The sequence below is a fragment of the Phyllostomus discolor genome, chromosome 2, assembly GCF_004126475.2.
Source record: "Phyllostomus discolor isolate MPI-MPIP mPhyDis1 chromosome 2, mPhyDis1.pri.v3, whole genome shotgun sequence".
Taxonomy (NCBI): domain Eukaryota; kingdom Metazoa; phylum Chordata; class Mammalia; order Chiroptera; family Phyllostomidae; genus Phyllostomus; species Phyllostomus discolor.
Window position 1 is genome coordinate 51,949,727 of NC_040904.2, and position 15,901 is coordinate 51,965,627.

Below are 15,901 nucleotides of genomic sequence, written 5' to 3' on the forward strand. Positions count from 1 at the left end.
GTAAAAAAAAAAGTGTATAGTATAATCTAACCTATAGGTCTGTTTGTTTCATACTATATAGTTAAACTACATAATTTGTTTTTCTTTAATTTGGCTTAAATTGGACATTCTCTAAGGATAGAATCATGATTTTCTATTATGTCCTTGGAAGATTACAACCTAAAAAATAATTCTAAGAAATATTTTCCATTATAAAAGGCATGATATTTTAAGTTGAACATAAACATTCTGCTGGTTGTAGGATGGAATAATTCTTAATAGTTTTCCAAACCTTGTTAATGCTTAGAGAAGAAATAACAATGTATAAACTGAAAGGACCAATTACAAAAGGATCACATTTATTTAAGAAAAGTGTGTAGCCAAGCACATATGTCAACAAAACAACCTGCTTGAATATATTAATTCTTCTTAAAATCTGTTTTTATATCAGCATTTTAAAAATTAATGTGCAATCTCTGGCCACAGAAGTTTACCAAAGCTTGGAAGAGTTTGAGCCCTTGACTCAGACCTCTGTTCAGAACTCTGAACCTTTGCCTCACATGAAAGCTTCAGGAAGTCAGTGCAGGTGGCACAGTCGCTAAAGGGCCTGGCACATAATGCATGCTCAGGTACTGTTAGCTACTACTCTCTTATACCATTCCAATTAAAACAAAATAATTCGGGGAATGGGAAGAATTTGAATTTTTGTCAACTACCCCTGTAATGAAGACTCAAAATTTTGATGTAAAAGGAAATGTTGCTTCATGAGATATACCTAAGGACAGTCTTCTTTAAATGATTCCATTTCTAGCATTTTAAAATAATTTGTTCATTGTAAATAGAGTTTTCCATGTAAAATGTCCAATTATAATAGAAAATTATGAGTTTCAATTTGTATAAGATAATATTCATAATTTACTTTATTCACTCAACACTTTCGTAGGAGCTTTTTAAATGAAATAATTTATTGTAAATAGGAGATAACAACTTTCACGATTTTGGAAGCTTTTAATTTAGACTTAATTAATGTTATTTATTAACCTGTCTTTTTCCATATAGTTATGGCATTATTTTGTTTCAGTTAAAGTACCAGAGAATCTTGGAACGGTTAGAAAAGGAGAACAAAGAATTGAGAAAATTAGTGTTGCAGAAAGATGACAAAGGCATCCATCACAGAAAGCTTAAGGTATTTTAAGTTTTTCTTCATTCACTGTAGTTCTCAGAACTTGGCCGCTTCACACTGCGCGTTCACGAACACCAATGTGTGAGGAGCCATGCAGTGCTCCGTCCTGCTCTGCTTTCTCACCTGATATCCCTCGGGGTAGGGAGGTTCTCTTCCTGTATTAGGATAGTTTACAAACTGTAGTTTTCAGCATTTGTTTTAAACTGTGTCCATTAAGTCTACATACTTTTAACAGGCATTTCTCATCAATCAGTTTATTTTCTGAAATTCCTAGTTTATCTTTAGGCCAATTTCATTTCTGTAGCTATAAAATCAGAATTCTGAGTGGATGGACATTTATATATGACTTACCATCATTGCCTAACCAGTTTTTCCAGAGTGAATGATTAGGCTATTTTCTTCAGTTTTAATGAAGTTAATATTTTCTTCTGGAAAGTTCCTTAGGCATTTAAAGAATTTTTGTAAAAGCATATGCTGGTACTGTTATCAGCATATTGATAATTACGATTATCAGTAAATTAAATTTTGTTATTGTTCACTAAACCAAGCTGTATGTGCTAAATTAAATTGAAGTAATTCTTTTAACTTCCATATACATAAACTGGATCTGTATGTAGCAAAACTGCATAAATCATGGCACATACATTTGGTAGCCTTGGTCCAAAGAAATGTAATTGTAGTTTAACCAACACGTATTAGTAGTTCTGACTTTAAATCATGACTGCACAAAACAAATAAATAGCATGTTTTATTTACAGATTACGCATGGCAATTGAGAAAAATTATGTCCAAGTGGTAATATATTTTGAGAGTTTATCTCAGAAACAGTGTTTTCTGTCATAAAATTAAGTGGCAATGAAAATTTAAAGAATTTTTTGTTTATTTTTCAGTAGAGGGATAGCAGTTGCTTCCCATTTATTATTTCTAGGTGTTAAGAGATTAAATCAAATACTTATTTGAACCTTGTCATTTGCCAGGTACCGTGTTCGATCCCGTTTCTCCGTACAGGGAGAAACAGTGCGGAATGCCTGCCCCGGTGCTCGCAGTTTAGTCCGCCCGGTTGTCAAGCACACTTGCTCATGCTTACTGATTTAAGAGTCCTTTCAGTGATTCTTTCTCCACTTCAGTGCTCTTTTCAGCCTTTCTTCCCCGTGGCCCCCACTCCCCCGCCCCCCACCATCCATTTATCTATCTCTGTCTCTGTGTCTGACACATACACCACATTTGGTAGAAGATGATTTCCTTTCAGTTGGTCACCTGGCCCATTATTTGGCTTTTATGGTATTAATGGTGTGACTTTCTTGGGCATTTAATATTAACTTTTCAATATTAAATAGTAACTTCCCTCTTTCACTGTTTAATTAGATTAGGAAACCTGAATTAATGTACTTTAATAATCAGCGACTCTCAAAATAAATTGGATAAGAAGAAATGGAATTTTATTCTATACTGTTTTACTATTAATATATTTATATAGAAAAAACTATGATGATTATGCGAAACCATTTTGAATTGATCAACTTTTTTTTCTCTTAACACATCTGTGGTATTTTTTAAATGTTTTCACTGTTTAATATTAATGTTTTTAATTTTATAGAAATCTTTGATTGACATGTATTCTGAAGTTCTCGATGTTCTATCTGATTATGATGCCAGTTATAATACACAAGATCATCTGCCAAGGGTAAGTGAAAAATTAATATATAGTGAATTATTATGCCCATTAGCAAAAAAACACTTTAGGTTTTAAGAAAGTTGTGTGTATATATATGCATGTAAATGGGGATTCCCCAAAACACCTGGAATTTATTTATAAAAGTTGTGTATTTATTCTTACACATTTAAACTTTGGTCACCATCAAAGTTACTCTCCATTTGAGGCAATACACCTATCGAGATGTTTTTTCTCTGCTCAAAACAGTTTCTGAACTTAATGATTTTGATGCCTTTTAATGCTTTTTTGTTTCACCTCTTTGACATCAGTAAAACGTTTACCTTTAAGGACTTATTTCATCCAGGAAAAAAAAAGTCACTCATTGAAAGATCAGGTGAATAGGGAAGGCAGGGCATGGGGTCCATGCCATTTTTGGTCAGAAACTGCTGAAAACTCAGCACGGTGTGGGCAACTGTGCTCATATATCACCCATCGTGAAATGGACAAATGCAGTGAAAGAGTCTTCCAAAAAAAATTTTTCACCAAAGCTGAATTCAGCCTCTCACAACAATGCCAGCTGGTACACTGATACAGAGGGGTTCCTAGAGCACTTACCTAGCAGGAGAAGCCTGTACTATAAGGGGCCCATCCTCCAGAAGACAATTTCAGTTTTATTTGGGTCCCCCCGCATATACATACACACAATACATACACATGCATATATACACACATAGACTTAATCAGAGACATACATTTTACCTATATGTTATATATGTATTCTAGATGATGTCGTAAGTATTGAATGTTGTCTGAGTATTTTGATACATTGAACTTAACATTTATATGTAATAAAAGAAGGCTATTAGATAGATATATGGCATTATATATTCATAATATCCATGATATTAAAGTACCTGAGCAATGGATAAAATTTGGCACACAAGTGAAATTTAACCTCATAGAATTGAAAATGTCTTTGTAAGCAGTAAACTAACTATGGGAAAGATTTGTAGAATATGAATAATTTTAGAAATAGTGGTTTAAATTAATGTAGGTTTTTAATAAAAATTCAGCTATAAATGGATCCAATTCATGTTTTCCTATTTATATTTTCAGTGTGCATACATGTATCAGCTATCATTTTTTCATGGACAATACTATCATTTAACTGTAGATATTTTAAAAGACTAAAAAAATCTCAGCAGCATTGCAAATTAAGTAGATGCTGATATTGAATAACATGAGTAAGTGTGACTTGTTTTGTGGTAAGGTTGTCGTGGTTGGAGATCAGAGTGCAGGAAAAACTAGTGTGTTGGAAATGATTGCTCAAGCACGAATATTCCCACGAGGATCTGGGGAGATGATGACACGGTCTCCAGTTAAGGTAAGAAAACGGGCCATCCGAATGACGTTCCTTAGGAAAGGAGCCGCTTCAGTGAGCTTTGTTTATTGTGTTGAAGAATTTTCACTACAGAAAGAATTGACACATAGCATTTGGAATTATTCCTATTATAGAAATCAGTAGAAGGCACAGCCAGAAGGCCAGTGTGACCGGAGCTGAGTGAGTGAGGAGAGAGTGATGGGAGAAGAGGACAGTGGCACAGGCTATACTTAGGCCTTTGGAGTTTACTCTGAGTAAGAGAATGAGAATCTTGGAATTAGAGTAAGTAAACATAGATAATTCCCTGGCTTTCATGTAAAAAAGGGTAGAGAAATGGGACAGTAGCGGTTGAAATATGTTGGCTCAGTGGAGTGTTTTTAAAGATATTTACATGCTGTACGTAATGCCATAGTTGGGGGAAAATGATGCAAAAGAGAGGGAACAAAGAAGGAGCAGAGTCATCGAGGTAAAAGAGGCATGGACTCCGTGTACAAGTTGTCCACGTATAGACGCCCTAACAATTCATCCATGGTCACAGGAAGGAAATCCATGGTCACAGGAAGGAAATCCATGGCTACAGAGTCTTTCATTCACAAGATATTTATTAGGTGCTTAATATGTGCCAGCACCATTCTAGGCAGTGTGCTGATGGACAAAACAAAGACCTTCACCATAACAGAGGGGAAGTTCTAGCAGAGAGAGATAAGTAGGGGACATAGTAAGTAACTAAATTACATGGTATGTTAGAAGGTGGTAAGTGTGCAAAAAAGAAAAAAGTGGAGCCAGGCAGTGGGAATGATGGTGCTAAGGTGTTGGTGCTTAGTTGAACTAAGACTTGGAGAAAGTGAGGGAGGGACTTGTGTGGCTATCTAGTTGAAGAGTGTTTTCATACAGAGAGAAAGCTAATGCAAAGCCTCTGACAAAGATGGCGATTATGTTCAAGGCCAGTGTGGCAAGAACAGTGAAAAGGAGTTAGGTGATGAGATCAGAGGATTAACCAGGCCAGGGGGGGGGGGGGGGGGCGGGGGGGGGGGGTTAGTGGTGGCAAGGGAACAGATTATTAGAGCCTTGTAAGTCACTGTGCAAACTTTGGTTTTTATTTTGAATAAAATGGGAGCCAATGGAGGGTTTTGAGCAGAGTAACATTACTTTTTAAAAGGGTCACTATGACTGCTGTGTTGAAAATAGACATAGGCCCTAACCAATGTAACCCTCTTGGCTGGGGGGTCATCCACAAAGTGAAAGGTCGCCAGTTTGTTTCCTGGTCGGGGCACATGCCTCAGTTGCAGGTTTGGTCCCCAGTCAGGGTGCATATGAGAGGCAACCAATTGAGGTTTCTCTCTCACATTGATGATTCTCTCCCTCTCTTCACCGCCCCCCAAAATAAAATAAAAGAAAGAAAGAAAGAAAAGAGACCTAAGCAAGAGAGGTAGAACCAGGAAGACCATGTAGGAAGCTATTGGAGCATCCAGATGATACTTGGACGAGAGAAGTAGCAGTGAAGGTGATAGAAAATGGTTGAATCTATTATGAAAGTAAAATCAACATGATTTTTTGACATATTTGATATGGAAAGAGAGAAGGTTAGTTGTCAGGATAGCTTGAGGTTTTTGGCCCAAATAAATTAAAGCATGTCATTGGCAGGGGGGAGTCTGGATTATAGTGAGTTTGCTTTGGGGAAAAAAATCAGGAATTTTGGACTTGCTAAGGGGTGTTAACAAATTAGCAGTTGGATATACAAGTTTGGAGCACAGTTTGAGCTAGAAACTTAAATTTAGGAGTCATAATCAAATATCTAAATGTAGTGTATGAAGCCAGTGTCTCACTAGATAGGATCGCCGTGGTAGTGAGCAGAGATAGAGAAGATAGAACGAAGGAGTGTGTCCCAGGCCCTCTAACATTAAGAGACTGAGGGAGTTGGAAACAATGAAGGAGCCTGCAAAGGAGAACCAGTGTGGTAGGAGGGAAACCAGAACAGTGCAGTTGGTGTCCTGAAAGTCAGGGGAAGAAAATATGTGGGAGAAGGGAGTGACTGGCAAGGTCATTGCTGCTGAGAATCAGGGAAAAGGACGACCGAGAACTGATTATTGAGTTTATAGTAGAGGCAAGTAAGTAGAAATGGGAAGTTTCCTTCTGGTTGCTTCCACTTCATCAGTGACCTCAGAACCTGGATTATCAGCTGTTAAGTAAAGAGAGGGGAGAAGGTATTGAAAATTGAGTAAGAGGAAAGTGTGAAGTCTGTTCTGGGCAAGTGGTGAGTTGGTACGGGAAGTTGAGAAATATCGGGATTGCTGAGGGGTACTGATGTCCCCATTAAGATCCATGGTCACAAACTTAAGAGCCAACTGTATGGTTGTGTTTTATTTTTCTTATAGTGCAGCTGGTGAGTGTACTCCTCAGGGTAACTGAGGAGTTGGAAAATTGGTGTCACCAAGAATGAACGCCAGAGTAGTGGCAGAAAAGGAGGCCATGAGACTGATGCTAAAATCTTTTAGAAATAGAGCCTGTTCATAACTGCAACCAGCAGTCCGGTGTGATTCATACAGCGCGCACATTTGGGATCTGACTGTGAATTCAGCCAAGTTGTGTTGAGCTAGTTCTTTTTCATTGTTCACTGGGAACGGTTTTCAACCGGTGTGCCACAAGGATTTAGAAACATGTGGTACCTGACCAGTCAGGGGCACTCACCTCTTTTCCCTCAGATTGTCAAATAAATAAATGACAACAGCCAATGCAACAATAGCCATCTGGCGCAAGTGAATCAAATTTATACCGATTTTTTTAGATTGGCAAAAAATACATAGTTTTCTGTGTGCCACAGAATTTTAGTAATTAGTTTATGTATGCCATGAAATGAAAAAGGTTAAAAATAGCTGTTCTGTGGTGTCAATTGAATGTACCACACTTTACAGATCCATTTTATATTGATGGGCATTTGGGATGCTTTTAATTTAGAAAGAAAAAAATGAACTGACCATACCTCATATAATGTTCTGTAACATCATTGTAAACTAACCCCCACATTGTACATTGTGATCAGCACCCTAATTGTAGTGGCTGTGGTGATGTTGTATTTTAGGAAGAGCTCGCTTTCTTCATGCAGCATGGACAGAACGCTGGAAACCCACAAGGCTGGTTCCTTTCCAGTTTGCCCTTACTCTTCTAGTGTTTCTCAGGACTTCTCTTCCTTGGTAGACTCTGAATTCTACGTTCCTCTTTCCTGAGGACTGCATAGCATGTTAGCCTCGTTAGCAGTAGCTTTCTGCTTCATTTCTTTCTTTTTTTTTTTTTGCAAGTTTTTCAAATTTTATTTGTTGTTCAAGTAGTTTTCTGTCTTTTACTCCCATCCCAGCCCACCCCTCCAATCCTCCCCACCTCCCTCCCATTTCCACCCCACCCTAGTTTTTGTCCTTGTGTCCTTTATACTTGTTCCTGTAAACCCTTCGCCTTTTCCCCTGAAATTCCCTCCCCTCTTTCCTCTGGTCACTGTCAGCCTGTTCTCTATTTCAGTGTCTTTGGTTATATTTTGTTTGTTTTATTGTTTAGGTTCCTGTTAAAGGTGAGATCATATGATATTTGTCTTTCACTGCCTGGCTTATTTCACTTAGCATAATACCTTAAAGGGAAATTATGTGCAGACTGTGGGGCTTGGAATTTGGAGATTCATTTCTGCTGTGCATTTCTGTCTGGGTTCTCTGGGACTTTGGCACTCTAAGACGTGGCTGCTTGAAAACCCTGGCTCCTCAATCCAGTGTAACTGCCGTAAGCCTTGAACTTTTCTCTCGGGCCGCTCTGTGCCACAAATCAGCAAATGCCCTGAGGGAAAACAGCTGCAGGAATATGCCCCCCAGACCCTTTGGGGTCTTGAACTCAGGCCACAGTGCTCTCTGATTCCTTCAAGCAGCTGATTTTGGTTTGTTATCTAACCTGTTTGCCTCGTCTCAGTAGAGGGAATTGTGTTTTAAAATCAGATCATTATAGTGAAGCTTGAAAAGTAACACTTAAAAAAATCAAGGAATGTGAAATCAAGAAATTGAAACCACTGACTGTTAATCTATAAGTTGTTAGAGAGTTTCTTGCTCAAATGATGCTCCTTGGGGGAAAGCCTCCTCAGCTGTCCTGTACTGAGTACCACTCTCTTCTTTGGCACCCTAGGTTTTGCTACACTGTTCTGGTATCTCTGGATATACCTGTCCCAGAATGGAAATGTATATATATATATATATATATAATAATAATCTAAACCAGGGACAGTTATTTCTTCATGTGTCCCCACCTACAACACTTTGCACAGTTACCTCTCAGTAAACAGATGTTAAATAAATGAATTGCCCTTTTCCTAAATTTACATGTGAAGTTAAATGCGAGATTTTCAATTGATGGTTTTGTGTTCAGTATACAACATTGAATGTGACACAAGAAGAGCAGTAGCATTTTAGGTCATCAAAGATATAAAGTAGTCAGCAACCTTGTTGGGCAATCACAGTACATGTGACAGATGTGTGGACAACACAGATAGAGAATTCTGTGGTCTCCACGCTGCCATGTTGGCAGCCCCCGGGGATGCTCCTCATGTGTGTAGTGTGAAGGGGCGCCTGGACATGTGCAATGAAGTGGCCTTATCTAGACCGTCTAAGTGCTGAGGGAATGAATATAGACTGTAACTCATTATCACATCTCAATTTCTGTTAATTTCAGGTGACTCTGAGTGAAGGTCCTCACCACGTAGCCCTGTTTAAAGACAGTTCAAGAGAGTTTGATCTTACCAAAGAGGAAGATGTAAGTAGCATTCATGTGAGGTTTATATGTGTAACTTTATAGCCTGCATAAACTTATACAAGAAAACTTAATGGAGTATTTGGTAACTGAAGATTTTCTTAGGACCTCATTGTTTTTCTACTTACAGCTTGCAGCATTAAGACATGAGATAGAACTTAGAATGAGGAAGAATGTGAAAGAAGGCTGTACTGTTAGCCCTGAGGTAAGTGTTACAATTCATTTCAACAATGTTTTATGGAAATCTAATGGTTGTGATTTGAAATAAATCATGGTTTGGCATTGACATTTAGATTGCCGCTCTTCCAAGATAACAGGTTTGGTGGGTTTTTTTTAGTATTCCAAATAACGTATCACTTTGTGGGTAATTATCTAGCAGCAACACCTGGGAACATTTTAGGACCCCACATTCTAAGGCTGCACCCAGGACACACCAAACGATAAATTGAATTTAGGGCCCACCAGTGTGTAGTAACAGCTTTCCAGGTGATCCTGATTAGCCCTGAAGTTGGAGAACTACTGCTCTAGTTAAGTCTCCCAATTTTACACACACAACACACACACACACACACACACACACACAAAACCATGGAAACCTAGAGAGATTTAGTGGCTTGCCCAAAATATAATTACATTTAGGATCCAAAAAAAAATAACATTTTTTTCTGAGCACCATATCTGAATGGATAAGGTATAGAATTTTCAGAATATATATGACCAAAGAATTCCTCACAAGCTTCCTCCAAATTAGTTTTTCTTTTTCTTTTTTTCCCCCTGAGTAGACCATATCTCTGAATGTAAAAGGCCCTGGACTGCAGAGGATGGTGCTTGTTGACTTGCCAGGTGTGATTAGTGTAAGTATACATAGAACTCATATTTTATCTTATTCCTGTTGTGGAAAACGTTTATAATGACACTTAAATCCTTTTCTTTAAGACTGTGACATCAGGCATGGCTCCTGACACAAAGGAAACTATTTTCAGTATCAGCAAAGCTTATATGCAGAACCCTAATGCCATCATCCTATGTATTCAAGGTAAATCTTATCAAAAGAATTTAATTGCACTGATATGCTTCCCTTAGCAATCCAAGCTTTGCTGTAAATATGCAGGCTACATAAACATACAAGACGAATATATTTCACCATCTCTTATTCATTTTACTGGTACATAGAATTGAGATCGGGGGTATTTTGATAAATTTCACTGTAGGCATCATAGAAATTGTTATTGGCTACTGTATCTTTTCATAACAAAGATGTGTTAAGAAAATCTTCCTTAGTATAATGTAGACACAAAGATGTAGCTTCTGGGAGTTTTTAAAAGTCCACTGTGCAATTATTAAGTGTTGTTTTTAATTTTTTCAGATGGATCTGTGGATGCTGAACGCAGCATTGTTACAGACTTGGTCAGTCAGATGGATCCTCATGGGAAAAGGACCATATTTGTTTTGACCAAAGTAGACCTGGCAGAGAAAAATGTGGCCAGTCCGAGCAGGGTGAGGCCAGCAGATTGTCTGTACAAGCTCCCGCTGTGACAGGGGCTATTTGTAAATTTTAAAAAGCCCTTATGGAACACTTTATGGATTTTTCTTGGTTCTCTGTAAAAACAAAGCATTGGAAAGTTACAGTAAAGTACTTAGGTACAATTTTGAGGTATAAATAAAATTCCATAATTATAGTTAATTTGCTTTACAAATACTTAAACTGCGCATGTTGCATACTCCACTTTAAATAATTTTGTATGCTGACATACAGTCATTAACCTTATTTGTGGTGCTTCTCTTTAAATTTTCTAATTGTTGTTCATAAATTGGTTTAAAACTAGTGACAATACATCTGAGAACAGACTGAGACCAGAAAATGAAAAAAACAAAACAAAACAAACAACTAGTGACAATACAGACTCCTTTTGGACTAGATGCTTTTTTTTTTCCATAGTATATTAACATCTTTCCTAACCTATCAAAGACTGTGTGGCAGATTTTTGTATTAGAGAAGGCATTACACTAGATGCCAGGTGTCAGCATTCTTATCTATGCTCCAACACTAAAAGAGTGTATGCCTGGGCCAATCTTGTTATTTTTTCAGTAATTAGTGCACAATCCAGCCAGTGATTTTCAACTGGTGTGCTGCTGCAGGCACACTGGTTTGCCACTAGGATTTTTAAAACATGCAATATTTGACTATTTAGTCAGGGGCACTGACCTTTTTTAACTTATATTGTCAAATAAAAAATAACAGCCAATACAGCAATATCCATTTGTTGTAAATGAATCAAAATTATACCAATTTTTTGGTGTGTTACAGAATTTTAGTAATTAGTTTATGTGTGCCATGAGATGAAAAAGGTTGAAAATCTCTGGTCTAGGTAATCTCTAGGATCATTTTCATTTCTGCAATTCTGTGACTTTGACTTCTGTACATAGTAGTCAGTGTTCTTCCTCTCTGCTTCTTGTAGCAAGGAAAGAAGTTTATTTCAAGGTAGCATGTATAAGTGTTACTAAGGAGCAGGCCTTGACTTGGGTCATGCTCTCTACTTAATTGTAAAAGTATAAGGTGCTCTGGTTAAGAGTGCAGAAACTGTAGCCAGATTGCTTGGTTTCAAATCCTAGCTCTACTCTTTGTTAGGTGTGTAACCTTGGGTAAGTTATTTAACATCTTAGTGGGTTAGGCTCTCATTTGTTGGAAATGAAGATGTTAATGGTATGGGCTCATAAGTTGTCAAGGTTTAATGAGTTAAATGTTTGTTTTAAAAATAATCAAAATAATCCTTGGCACAAAAGTGTTATACACATGGTGGCTGTTGTCTGTTCTCATTGTTATTATATCTTTATCCCTCCTGGAACAACAACTTTAGATATAAGTGCCCATCCCTCATGCTGCTGCTTAGAATTGCCTCCTTTCCACCTGAGACTTTTGAGACTGTGTCTCTCTATTGGGCTTCCAAGACAGATCACTCCTACATTGACTCATTGTCTAAGAAGGACCCACAGGACCAAAACACATAGTCATGCTTAACACTGAAGATTTATTACAATGAAAGGAAACAAAGCAAAGTCACAATGGGAAAAGGCACAAGAGATGATGTCTAGAGGAAACCAGACTCATGTTTTCCCAGTAGAGTCACAGAGGACATGCCTAGTCCCTCCAGCAACAGGTTACTCATTAAAGACTCAGCACCTAAGGTTTTATTGGGGCCTGGTTTTGTGGGCACCCTCAAGTACCAAAATTCCAGACGCCCAAAGGAAAGCAGATGTTCTGCATAAACCACACTGCTTGCACAATGAGCTACTGTTATTTAAGGAAAGTTTTATATTAATATAGGGAGTTGTTTACTAGCTAAGTTCCCAGATACCAGCCTAGGACAAGCAGGCCTTTCTAAGGACAGCATTCTCAGGCCTGCTGTGTTAACTCTCAACTCTGTGACCTTTGCTTTGCCTTGTTTTATGGGTAAGGCCTGCTGTGGCAGTATTAGTCCTGATATGGACACGGGGAGAAGTGAGGTAAAAGTAAATTTCTGTGCTTTTTGCCCATCTCTTCAATCCTTTCGTTTGTCTTCTTTTCTAGGATAGTGAGTCTGTATTTCTTTTGAAATGCAATTGAAGCTTATATAGCAGTCCTTTTTTATACCAGAGTCAGCGTCAGCTTAGAAATGTGACCTGTATTGGAGGAGGGATTCTTACATCAATAAGTCTTCACCTGAATGGGCTTCTGGAGTAGGAACTCTGACCGTGTATGGATGATAGGTCTCTGTGCAAATGAGAACTTTCTAAGGAAAAAAATCTGTAGTTTTCATTACGTTTAGAAAAATATATTTTACCCTAAAAGAGTTGAGAACCCATGGATTCAATTTTTTTTAAAAGTTAAAAAAAAAGACAGTTCAACCTGGTTGGACTTTAGATATTTCAGGAAGAATATGGGGAAATAATAGCAGCTGCCATTTACTGAATCTTCTGCACCCCTGGCACTGTGTTAAGTATCATTTTCACTTCTTAACAACCACTTTGAACAAGCTGTAGTGTATTTAATGCCACATAGCTAGTTAAGTGGCTGAGTAGAAATTCAAACAAAGGCCTGACTCCAAAACACTACACATTATTGCAGGTTTTAATTTGGTGCTTGTGTTTTAATAATACATTTTTAATATACTAAGGTTAAATATATTTAGCTTTTCCTCAAATAGCAATTGAACTGCATTTTAATATTTTTGTATAATTTACATATTTAAATGAACATATATGTATATAGCATTATTAAATTTGCTTTCTAAATAGTATATAATGTTCTTTAAAATTATGTAAGCCTTCATCTCACATTTATTCTTCTCACTTTTAAAAATAGATTCAGCAGATAATTGAAGGAAAACTCTTCCCAATGAAAGCTCTGGGTTATTTTGCTGTTGTAACGGGAAAAGGTATGCAGAGATGGATTGCTGTAATTGAGGCTTTTGTTGTTTTCAAGTAATGAACATTAATTTTCTTAGAACTTTACCACCATCTTTCCCTAGGCAACAGCTCTGAAAGCATAGAAGCAATAAGAGAATATGAAGAAGAATTTTTTCAGAATTCAAAGCTCCTAAAGTAGGTATCTTGTCTAAAAATTTAAAGATCTTATAGTGAGGGGCTAGTTTAAACTATTTTTACTTAAAAGTTAGTTTGTAATTGTTAGTTTGACATTGACTCTCCAGAATTTTTCCCAAATGGTGATCTGTACCTACTAAGCAAGTCCTCTAGCTACTCTGGCAGGATGGGGAGCAGGTCATCACATGGTGCTGTCCATGCCGACACAGCAAACTGGCCCTGGTAGTGTGGGCAGTGAGAGACCGCATGGACACCTCTGAAGCTGATCGACTTTTAAAGTGATTTTTGAAAACAAACACTTCATTTTAAATACATTTAGCCTTTCACTTACAGTATTAGGGAAGGTTGAAATCGGACTGAAGATATCAAAGGGATATCCCTAAATAAACATGGACAGAAATTAACAGAAAATAAATAAGATACTAACAGAAAAAGCAAAAGCATGCGCTAAAGAGCAACTGGTTTATAGTAAAACTTTACATGTAGAGAGTCTCTTAAAGTAGAAAAGTGTGTTCGCTCTATATTGGTATAGTAAATCAAGGTGGCTCTTATAATCTCAAGTATTATCCAGTGGGACAGGAGCTGGCAAGCATATAGAACTGCTGTCCAATGCAGCACAGCAGTCACTATCCTTGCATGTTCATTTAAATCTAAATTAGTTAACATAAAATTAAATTAAATTAAATTAAATTAAATTAAATTAAAAGTTCAGATCTCAGTCACACTAACCATACATTTCAAGGGCTCAATAACCCCATCTGGCTAGTAGTGCCTGCCCTATTGTATAGTTCAGATATAGAACATTTTCTTCATCACAGAAAATGTTATTGGACAATGTTGGCATAAAATGTATACGTGGCTGTTCTCAGTAGCTTACCGTAATGAGCACATGCTCAAACTTAGTATAGTCCTTTCACCATTTTACATATACTTTAACTCTTGTTACTTTCTGCAGGGCAAGCATGCTAAAAGCACACCAAGTGACTACAAGAAATTTAAGCCTTGCTGTATCGGACTGCTTTTGGAAAATGGTACGAGAGTCAGTTGAACAACAGGCTGATAGTTTTAAAGGTAAGTTTGGTTTCTGAAATAAGGCAACACATTTAGATATTGCATTACCTGGCAATTTTAGGCACTCATCAGGTTCTTTACTCCCTTTTTTTAACAGTTGTGTTTTAGTTCACTTGCTATCAGATGGTATGTGGAAAGTAGAAAGAACACAGTCTTCAGTTGTAGCACTGCAAGAACAGGATTTTTCCTTTCAGAGGGAATATTGCTGGGAACACGTGGGAGTTTAAACACATTATGAAGTTTACAGGAATGTATGGGGGAAAATGCTTAGCTAACTGCAGTGAAGTCAGAGTCCCCTTTAAGGAGGAAAGAGGAAATGTATCAGGAATCAGAGCAGCCTGTGCTTCAGCTCGTCCCTGAGTCCTGTGCTTTCCTGCTCCATGGCTTCCATGGTTTCATTTGGTGAGAATGTACATTTCTTCTCTTTTCCCATTTAGATATCCTACCTATTTATTCCATTTAGTCCCTGAGCAACCTTGTGAGTATTGTTATTGTTCCCATTTCATGGAAGGGAAAATTGAGGCACAGAGTACCTTACCCAAGTAACATACCCACTGTCACACAGTGGCAGACCCAGGATTTGAATCTTAGTGGTGTGAACCCAGAGTCCATGCTCTTAGCTGCTGTACTAAACTGCTTCAGTTGTGTGTTTTGTGGATTGAAAATGGAGAAACTAGAGTCAAGGAGATTCGTTTGGAAAATTTGCAGTAATGAGATTCTGAGATGTTGAGAGCCCAGAGTACTCAGGAGCTATAGGAGCATTCAGTTAATGCAGGAGATGTGCAAAGTAGCCTTTAGCTTAGCCACTGCATCTGGGGAGAAAGACAGTCCTCAAACTTGAACATCTTTCCTTCTTCCTCAGCAACACGTTTTAACCTTGAAACTGAGTGGAAGAATAACTACCCTCGCCTGCGAGAACTTGACCGGGTAATATTTGTGCACTTCATGTATTTTGAGTATATGTAATCGGGAGATTTTCAACTGATGTGCCATAACAATTTTTAAAACATGCAATACCTGGCTAGTCAGGGGCACTGACCTCTTTTCCATTAGTGTCAAATCAAGAAATGACAACAGCCAACACAACAATAGCCATCAGGTGTGAATGAATCAAATTATACCTTTTTTTTTGGTCAGATTGACAAAAAATGTATTTTGGCTGTGCCACAGAATTTTGGTAATTAGTTTTTGTGTGCTGTGAGATAAAAAGGGTGGAAATCACTGGTCTAACCCAGTTTTGTGCTCTGACAAGAGTTACGTTGGCAGGTCAAATCCA

The 15,901-nt window shown here is 37.6% G+C and overlaps 1 protein-coding gene across 1 annotated transcript in view; it reads left to right on the forward strand.

Annotated features, from left to right (window-relative positions):
• The window catches only part of OPA1 (OPA1 mitochondrial dynamin like GTPase), a 93,466-nt gene that overhangs the window by 31,719 nt on the left and 45,846 nt on the right, over window positions 1-15,901 (forward strand). Inside the window, exons 9-20 of the mRNA XM_036017853.1 lie at window positions 1,061-1,165; window positions 2,760-2,846; window positions 4,087-4,200; window positions 8,896-8,976; window positions 9,104-9,178; window positions 9,756-9,827; window positions 9,910-10,009; window positions 10,340-10,470; window positions 13,316-13,388; window positions 13,482-13,554; window positions 14,510-14,625; window positions 15,488-15,552. Coding sequence (XP_035873746.1) covers window positions 1,061-1,165; window positions 2,760-2,846; window positions 4,087-4,200; window positions 8,896-8,976; window positions 9,104-9,178; window positions 9,756-9,827; window positions 9,910-10,009; window positions 10,340-10,470; window positions 13,316-13,388; window positions 13,482-13,554; window positions 14,510-14,625; window positions 15,488-15,552 — 1,092 coding nt within the window. The remainder of the gene's footprint in view (window positions 1-1,060; window positions 1,166-2,759; window positions 2,847-4,086; window positions 4,201-8,895; window positions 8,977-9,103; window positions 9,179-9,755; window positions 9,828-9,909; window positions 10,010-10,339; window positions 10,471-13,315; window positions 13,389-13,481; window positions 13,555-14,509; window positions 14,626-15,487; window positions 15,553-15,901) is intronic.